Below are 10,266 nucleotides of genomic sequence, written 5' to 3'. Positions count from 1 at the left end.
TTCCTCTGTCACATACCGCTTCCTTCACCGCTAATTGGTATGTACGAAGGATATCAAGTTGCAATGGTTTGGGGTCCACGTTTAAATGCTGATCCTATTTTAACTGCCACAGTAATTCTATTCAAAGTTCGCAGGATCGCTTTAGCATTGTAACCCATCTCGTCCTGTAAGAGAACACTACAACCAAAACTTCATTTTACTCACACTTATTTTCCAGAGGCTACTATCAAAAAATAAACGTAGCTAATTTAGTGTAATAATTGTATTTTAATACATTTCATTACATAGTACCTTTGCAAGCATTTGTGATGTAAACACTTTTCACTCCACATTGAAATTAAATGGTGATAGTTCAGAAAAAAAGAAAAAAATACATTTGGGTGTCTCAGAGACACAAAAGTGATACAGCTAATTCAATTTTCTTAGCTACTTTTAGTTCTTGGAAGAGCTATTTCAAGATATTTACGCACGCAGATAATCATAAAGAACTTCTAATACTCCTAGAAAGTAGAATTACGATCAATGAGTTTTTTATTTTCTTTAGCTAAAGATGGAACGTAGTTGTCGGAGGTGACGAGATACAGCTGTTAAAACAATCATTCCAGATAAAAACGATCACCAATTCATGACTCGCTTACTATGTATAGCTTTAACACTGTCCACAATTTTTCGATTTTTCACTTTTCAAAACACAAATATTCATTTGGTGTGAGGCCATAAAGCGGTCTTGCACTTACGTTTACTTGCTTACGACCATTCTAAAAACAGAAAGTAAAAATATATTGGATGTCTTTTGAAAATTTCTGCTAAAACTAAATCAGTGCCAACTACAGTTCTACATAACAAATGAAGACATTAATTTGATTTGTTTCAAGGAATACACCTCTTATGAATACTTATTTTACATCGAAAAGAGTTACTGTACCAATATTTTGTAAGAGACATAAAAATATGATTGCAATGGCTATTAAGATAGTATGAATCGATCGATGTAGAGTTGGTTGGTCGTCAGTTAATTATTACAGTTTTGGTTTGTTTTGATGTATGACTTTGTTTCCAGGTTGTTCTTGTCTAAAACTGAGAACATGCGTTGGAGTGTTTCACTGCTGGGATTCTTGTCTCTTGTGAGGAGCCATGAGAATTCTGGAAAAGACGTTGTCGAGATTAATTGAGGTACAAAACCAGGAAACTTCAGAATTTGCACAAATTTTATTAACAATGTGAGCAATATTAAATATTATGTAAGGGAATGCTCCTGCCTAGGTGACATCTTTCCCTTTCATAACAACATATTTCACAAAAGTTCAGGTACCAATACTAGAATCATGGGAATAATCATACTGTGGCAAGAAACCAGTGTGGGAAATGGCTCTGATAAAGATTGATACGGAATTAATCATCCTTATTAACAACTACCTTAGCATGTTTTATGCTAAGTATTTTAAATTGCGATTTACAACTGTATTCGGTTTCTATGTGATCTTGATAACCAGAATCTAACTGTGACATCTCTATACCTTACTAAAAATGAAATGAGCATGATAATGCCAAATTTGGTGATGTAAACATGCCTGCATTGTGGATTAAAAAAAACACGATAGGTGGTTCATAAGAGTTTTTGGCAAACTGACAATTCCATATTTCAGTTAGATGCAGGTGTTGAATTAAAAAAACTGGGGAAGAATTGAGAAGAATATTATGAAAAATGTAAGAATAATTCTGTTTCAGAAACCTAATGGAACAACAAAGAAACATTGGGGAATGTTATGAAGTCGTGGGTGTTGTAAGTACTGTTTTAGAAATATTGAGAGTGAAATTAAGAAAAAATGAAAATTAATTAGTACTCGTCGTGCGATTTTCTCTTGGCATTATACTTACCAGTATGGAAGTGAGATATTCTACCCACTCGGATAGCCACACGCGTTCGCACGCCGCTTTCGATTTTCTAGAAGGAGCGGCGATCCCGAGGCCAGGCGTGTCGGCCAGCCTGGATGTGGCTTTTTGGCAGTTTCCCGCGTCCTACTAGGTGGATAGCGCGCTGGTACCACATTACGCACCAGTTCACGATACGCAAACATTCACAATGTTCGCAGACTTTCACATGGATAACATTAGATGCAGTTGGTTGCGTACACATATTCCGTCCTGCAGGTAAAGGGATGGGGACAGGGAGGGCATCTGGCCGGCGTCTACATTAAAAATCTCAGTTCTGACAATTAACGTGCCGACCCCGTGTAGACACGAAATTAAGGCAAAAGCAAAAGAAGACTGAACAGAGAAACATGATTTTACTGCTGTGTAAGTCAGAGGGTTTTGAAATCTGGATGTTGGCCGGCATCATACGATATTAAATCATTTTTAAACTTCTTATTCCATTCAGTTTCGATGCCTATGACACATCTAATGGGACAGAACTTTTATTAAAAACGATCTGCTTTAGTTACCACCATAAAACCTGGTGAACATCCTAAAGACACGAATGCTGAGGATCCCATGAAACGTCAAATCGTACATAACAGAAGTATAACAATGCCTAAGAGAGGAATATGTTTAATAAGAAATTCATGCACGCTAACAAATCAGATTACTGTTGCTAGAACAAATAATTATGTATACAACTATTGGAAAGAATTTAAAAATGCAGTGCGGTTGCTTAAAAACAGACGCAATTTTTTTCTGAACTCTCATGACATGCTTAGCGTTTAAGGGTGGTAGTATGTCAAACGGGCCGACTTGGAGCAGGACAGACACCACAGGACATTTTAATTCCCACTATATATATTTTTACAAATAAATTCATAAAACTTTGTCAGCATGACCAGGAAGGATTCAGGATTCACACTCATAGCAGTGGAAGTTCAAAAACTTAACAAAAAATTTTTTATTTGTGAAATTTCATCACTTTTTTACTTACTATTGGCCGGATTTGTTGCTATAGGTACACTTTTCTTCATAAGTAACAGAGATTCTTCGATGAATTTTGCACAGCATACAAACCATACGTACAGGTAAAACTTCCTGGCAGATTAAAACTGTGTGCCGGACCGAGACTCGAACTCGGGACTTTTGCCTTCGCAGGAGAGCTTCTGTGAAGTTTGGAAGGTAGGAGACGAGGTACTGGCGGAATTAAAGCTGTGAGGACGGGGCGTGAGTCGTGCTAGAGTAGCTCAGTCGCCGGCACGGTAGCTCAGGGTGTTCGGCCAGAGGGTTAGCAGCCCTCCGTAATAAAAAAACTGAGATAACCGATCAAAGACGAACTTAAACGGATGTCTTACGACGTCCGCCCCGTGCACATACAACGAACGAAAACGAACAAAACGAGTATTTAAAAAAAATTTAAAAAAAGTTGGTAGAGCACTTGCCCGCGGAAGGCAAAGGTCCCGAGTTCGAGTCTCGGTTCGACACACAGTTTTAATCTGCGAGGAAGTTTCATATCAGCGCACGCTCCGCTGTAGAATGAAAATTTTATTCTACATACTTCCAGGTGTATGAAACTCAACAATTCTATTACTTTACGAAAAAAATGGATGAGCTGCTACATTTTAAACTTCATGTTTAGAAAAAACTAAAATTTTATAGTTAATTGTCTGAATTTTTACAACAGTTTTTAATAGATTTGGAAAATTCTAGCTCTCTTACTTATGAAGGAAAGTGTACCTATAGCAACAAATGCAGCAATAGTAAGTGAAAAAATGATGAAATTTCACATGTAAAATAAAATATTTTGCTATGTTTTTGAACCTCCACTGCTATGAGTGTGGATCCTGAATCCTTCCTGGTCATGCTGAAAAAGTTTTATGAACTCATTTGTAAAAGTATATACAGTGGAAATTAAAATGTCCTGTGGTGGCTCTGCTGCTCCAAGTTGGCCCGTTTGACGTCCTTCCCCCTTTAATTCAAAATCTGTTAATCTGTTACAAAGAGACAAAAGTAGCACATGTTATGTAACAGGTTTCACAGATTTCTTTTTGTTTTCTTTATTGAGTTTAAATTCCCCCAGAAGGAGGCGGGATGGCAGCAGCTTAATACGCCGCTCTTCAGCCTACAGAATTTGTTTTAAAAAGATAAAGACAATAAATAATAAAAGCTGGCGATAAAATCGGTGACTTAAATGGTAAAATGACGGAAAATTGTGGAACTTAAAACATAAAACAAAGGGTTGATGATGCTAATAAAATACACAGGAAGGAGAGAAACAATAGACAGACAGTTAAAAAACACGTGACAGTCTGGTTTCTGTTCGCAGGAGAGATAAAATTCACACCCAGCGACAGCGTGATGTCTGTTCGCAACACTTGCGGGTTTCACAGATATACAAATTTCTTATAAATGTCGAACAAGATTCAAGAACAGAAAGCTTTTTGGTGCGGATATACATATCATTTTAGATACTAATACATGCGACTTGGATGTATACATCAAATACTGTCATGAATAACTCACAGAATAAATGGTTAGCACCGTTATCTGCACAGTTCGGCCTCGACTGTTGCAAGTACCATACAAGCAACGCCCAGCGCCGCCGCGTGAGCTGGGGGGAAGGCTCTGTCATGCTAGGTGGCGTAACCATGTCGGTGCACGTTTCAAGAGCGCCATACAACTTCGTATCCAAAGCATTACATTTAAATTGTTAAGGAAGAATTGCAAAAGATGCGTGTCAATATTGTAACCTCCCCACAAAAAAAGAAAAGACAATATTTAATAGAAATGGAGCCAAGAAGCAATATCGTCCCCACAGAAATATTTAAATAAAATAATATAATAATAAATGGGAGCCAAGTGTAACCTCCAGCAATGAAATCTACTGACAATGACAATTAAACAAAAATTAGCAATCTGACCCAAGTATAAGCTCCTCACGAAAATGATGAAAAACAATTCAGTGCTAATGAAATCTCAGTGATAATGATAATTCAATTAAACCGAAATATCGGTCTTTGGCCCTGTGCAAATCAGAATTAAATTCTTACCTCATTGTAACTGCTAGTCAAATTTCTGCTCTTATTGTTGCGCACAGCTTGGAGGAAATGCATCGCAAATATAATTTTTATATATATATATATTTTTGTTACTTTAAGGGAAATTTTTTCTTTAAGGAAATGCAACGGAAATATTATTAAAAAAGAGAATTGTTTATTAAAAATGCTTAGCTTGAAATCAAATTATTATTGGGGCGCTTGTTGGAAATTAATTACAATAAATAAACTTTACATTATCTGATGATTACCTTAATTAGCAATGTACCTCATTCAGCATCTTGACCAGTGTTGCCCACAGACTGCTCTGCATGACGACTACTAGCGTACTCCACGACGACTACCACTGAACTGCTCTCAACGACAACTAACTGAGTACAGCCCTCAACTAGACAGAGCTACAGACTCGCAACGACTGACTGACAGACTGAGAACCGCTCGCAACACTCGCGCGGTCAAGCGCATACTCTCTGGTCACAGATGCTACAATGCCTCGCCATCGCTGCTATGTTACATACGTGTTTCATAACCCTCCACTGGGGGGGCAAAAATTTGGCAGCGATGGTGAGTCATTTGGACTTGCCAAGCGCGGCAAAATTTTTCTTTAATTAACAAACTTCTACAACTTACAGAATATTTAGATGTAGTACATGAATTAAATGTTGTGCACACGCACTAAGTACAAAATATATCAGACAAAGACAAAATGTGAGTACAAAACATAGTAGCAAATCAGAAAAATGTATATACAAATTATTTGACAGATAACAAAGTGCACAGGCACTGAAAAAATTCTTTAGCATATTCAGAACAAATAAACAGACTGGCAAAAAATATTATGTTGACAAGTGACATGAGTGCACATGCACTGCAGTTGAGAACATATCAGTAAATGATGAAATGTATATACAATTAGTAACAAATGACATAAGTGCATACGCATTGAAGTATTGAATATACAGAATAGTACAAATCATATTGAAAAATGAGAAAAGTGCACAGGCACTGGAGTTCAGCAGAGAACATATTAACACACAACATAAGTGCACATGCACTGTAGTTCAGAACATCATTAAAATAAAAATACAAAAAAAATGTATATACAATATAAAAGACAAGACTGTACATATACTGTACTTGAGAACAAATCGAAAAAATGTCTTAGTATTTTTGCAATAAATAAACATAATGGCAAAAAATCATATCGACAAGTGACATACGTGTACTCGCACTGGAGTTCAGCGAATCAAAAAAATGTATAATCATGAACATAAATAATGTTAGCAAAAAATTATTTTCACTATGTGACAAGAATTAGGATAGGAAAGGGAAGGATTGCATCATGGTTGTAGCACTTTAGATTGCACACAGCTGTTCTGAAAGTCCATATCTTTCCACAGAAGTACAACACCAAGTGACACAATTTGCAGTTCTTTTCCCATCAGAATTCATCAGTGTAGCCAAGACATCGAAGCCTCGTAGTAATATTTCATGTTCTCATTTTGGCAGTACATTAGGTACACCAAACAGTGGGACCATAATAACGTCTTCATCGCTCATGGTGGTGGACAGCATGTCGTGTCAACACCACGCTTTTACAAGGCACACCAACGTAGAATTAGTGCAAAACCAAAGGTAGTTCTCCATGATCACTAGGATAGACAGGACAAATGGACATTGCAGTAATTCAGGGTAGTTAGCTCATGAGGTGAAGGACATTAAGTCACATAATATTGACAATTACAGTTTTCATTTGGGGCATTCATAGCCCAGTGTTGAACATTTCTGTACCATGAATGTAGTATTACAGAAAAATGTTCACAAAATTAAATTATTGGCATCATGGGTAATCGTATTACAATAAACAGTGGCAGTCCTTGGCCGGTTACAAAGCATATTTAGTATGACAGAATAATGTTAATTATTGGCACTCAGTGGCCAGCAAGTATTGAATATTACAGAACATTACACTCATTCTTGGCACTCAGTGGCCAGCAAGTACTGAATAGTACAAAACATTACACTCATCATTGGCACTCAGTGGCCAGCAATTACTGAATAGTACAAAACATTACACTCAATCATTGGCACTCAGTGGCCAGCAATTACTGAATAGTACAAAACATTACACTCAATCATTGGCACTCAGTGGCCCAGCAATTACTGAATAGTACAAAACATTACACTCAATCATTGGCACTCAGTGGCCCAGCAAATATTGAATAGTATAAAACATTGTTCCTCATTCAGTATTATTCAGATCATTAAGAAGTAATAACAATTCATTGAGTGACATTCAGATCATTACGAAGTCATTATTAAAAATCAGCTAATTACAGTCATAGCATTAATAATCATACACATTATAAGTAGTCTCATTACAATAAACAGTGGCAGTTATTAGCCAGTTACAAAGCATTATTTTATACATATATTTTTTTTGTATCTTTACGAAGTCATTACTGAAGTGACATACTATTCAGAGTTGATCAGTATTATTCAGAACTTTCTCCAACTGGTATCACTATTTGGGAGTGGTAATACATTTTTTTGTTAGCAATGCATTGCGTTTGGTAATTATAAGAGAAAGCAAGGAGAGAAAAAAAAAGAAAAAAATTGGTTCTGGGTTGTCACTGTAAATGAAAAAAAAATGAAAAAAAAATGAGTAACGTCATTCGTCATGAGTCAGCTGTAGCAAGGTTATGAAACAAGGCAGTATATGTGATCACATTTATAAATAGTAGACACAAATGGGTAAAAAATGTAAGTGCTAGTACAGGTATAATAAGTAATAGGTTTAGTATGTATCATGAAAAACTACTCCTGGAAAAAATATAAAATGGATTATTGACCTGAAAGAAGAAACGCACACTATGCTGAAAAGTAGTGAACTTCGAATTAACAAGTAGTGAAATGTGTATAAACATGTGTTCCATAGCTGTCCTTTCCAAAACTTTCCGTCATCCTACTATGCAATATAACACCTGCTGTCAAAACAAACTGCAACAAATACTTAAATAACTATGTAGCATAAATACATAACTTCAACATTATCCTCATCTGTAAAGAAAAAAACTTCATTATTCATAACACTTCATAACTCCATCATTATCATCACCTCTAAAGAAAAACTTCATTATCCATAGTAGCATATTCTTCATCATTATTCATCAGTATTCATTATCATCTGCAAAAATATCACTTCATTACTCATTATACAACTATTCCTTATCTCTAACATATTTCATCACTAAAACTAAGATGTGTAGTTCTGTCTGACAGCCTGCATCAATCACCTTGTATTCTGAAAGAAAAAATTAGTTAAGACTGCTATTTTACGATGAGTATAGTATATTCTTGTTAATGCTTGTTAATCCTGATCCATTTACTCTTCCTCATAAAGTTATTGCATCTTCTATTGTTTATTCCGTAGGTGAAATTCCATTTCTGTTGAATTTATTTCTTACACGCATCATTTCTTTCTGAAATTGATGAATAGAGAATAACGTCTTGCATTTAAATCATATACCCACTAAGTAATTACTGATTAACGGTAATATAATTAAGCATACAGCATAACATGACAGAAAACGTAATATGTCGAAAGCACAGACAGTGTTCAAAGGCAAAATGTACACGGAATATCACAATGCGGCAGCAAAAAAAAGAAAAACGTAAAATAGTCACGATGTTGAGACATCATAGGGCAAAAAATGTCAAAGTCAACGGGTGTGTTATACCTTAACTATTTCACAGTGCATATAGACAAGACCGGAATACAATCGTACATAAAAAAATGGAAAATGTGCATGGTCTGATGTGTAACGACAAGAAAAGCGACCTGCTAACCTTACCTTGCCGCGCACTTGCCAAGAAAAAATACGATAATCATCAGTAAGTATTCATGAGAGTATAATTGCATACGTGATCATAAAATTAGCAAATGGCATTATAGCTTGTTAAATCATAAAGTGATTTCATTCAATAAACGGTTTAATGTTTGAGATATGGTGGTTGCCTTTCGATTTTCTGGTTCTCAAAGTTTCGACGTGTACAACATTGGGGTGAGGGATGCTGCGAATCCGATATGGACCTGCGTATAGAAGTTCGAATTTACTGCACTTACCTTTTATTCTGCTGGATAAATGGTGTGTACGTACTAACATCTTCTGTCCAACGTGAAAGTCTCGACGTGTACAAACCTGTTTTTGCTGTCTTCTCCGGCGCTCTGCGGCACGTTTGATGTTGTTCAGCGCAATGTCAATTATTTCACGGTGTCTTAGTCGACGACAGGTAGGGAAGTTGACTAATTCTTTAATTTTGTTTGGTGGTTCAACGTTTTTCAGTATAACAGACGGAGATAGCATAGTGGATTCATTTGGAATCGAATTAATTACATCTTGGAATGAGAGTATGTGTGTATCCCAATCAATATGTCTTTTGTGGCAGTATATTCGGCACAGCTTACCAATTTCTTTCATTAATCTTTCACAGGGGTTCGAAGAAGCGTGGTACTTGGATATATAGATCGGAGAAATGTTTCTGGCTCGTAACATGCGTGTCCATACGCTACTACGAAATTGAGATCCATTGTCAGAAATTACTTTCATCACATGCCCTACATGAAATAGAAAATGTTTTACAAATGCTTTCGAAACAGTTTTAGCAGTAGCTTTGCGTAACGGAGTGAAAGTAACAAATTTTGAAGTGAGCTCAACAGCGACAAAGATGTAGCAAAAACCTCTGTTAGTTCTCGGAATCGGACCAAAAATATCTACTGCGGCCATGTGTCTTAATTTAACAGGTACAATGGGATATAAAGGAGGAATATGTGAAGTGGTGTCTGATTTAGCTTTCTGGCAAATTTTACAAGACGCTAAAACTCGTCGTATTCGTTTCTCCATGTTGCTAAAATAACAGTTCTGTCTCAGTATAAGAAAACATTTTCGTGCTCCGTAATGTGCGTAACTTAAATGAGTGTACCAGATTAATTTGTTAACCAGTTCGTCAGGAATACATAATAACCAATTGTTGCTGTCAGGATGAGAGCGGCGAAACAAAATGTCATTGCGTACAGTGTAGTGGTTTCTAATCGTAACATTATTCCTATCTTGCCAAAGGTGTTTAATTTCTTTCCACACATTGTCTTTATTTTGTTCTTGTGCTATGTCCTGTAATGACGATGAAATAAAATTTTCAAATGCAACTTGCTGAATGTACATGACACTGAAATTTGTTTTGCAGAAGTTGGTTGCTACGTCTTGCTGATTGTTGCAAAGAGAACGGGATA

General features: G+C 36.2%; 1 protein-coding gene across 1 annotated transcript in view; it reads right to left on the bottom strand.

Annotated features, from left to right (window-relative positions):
* Nucleotides 1-247: 247 nt before the first annotated feature.
* LOC126173443 (lazarillo protein-like) overlaps nt 248-10,266 on the bottom strand; it is a 55,181-nt gene continuing 45,162 nt past the window's right edge. The window contains exon 6 of the mRNA XM_049920956.1: nt 248-1,143. Within this exon, the coding sequence (XP_049776913.1) occupies nt 1,013-1,143 (131 nt within the window). The 3' untranslated portion in view covers nt 248-1,012. The remainder of the gene's footprint in view (nt 1,144-10,266) is intronic.

This window comes from Schistocerca cancellata, chromosome 1 (genome assembly GCF_023864275.1).
Source record: "Schistocerca cancellata isolate TAMUIC-IGC-003103 chromosome 1, iqSchCanc2.1, whole genome shotgun sequence".
Classification (NCBI taxonomy): Eukaryota; Metazoa; Arthropoda; class Insecta; order Orthoptera; family Acrididae; genus Schistocerca; species Schistocerca cancellata.
Note: the sequence above shows the minus strand (reverse complement) of the source record. Positions and strands in the feature narration are given on the sequence as shown.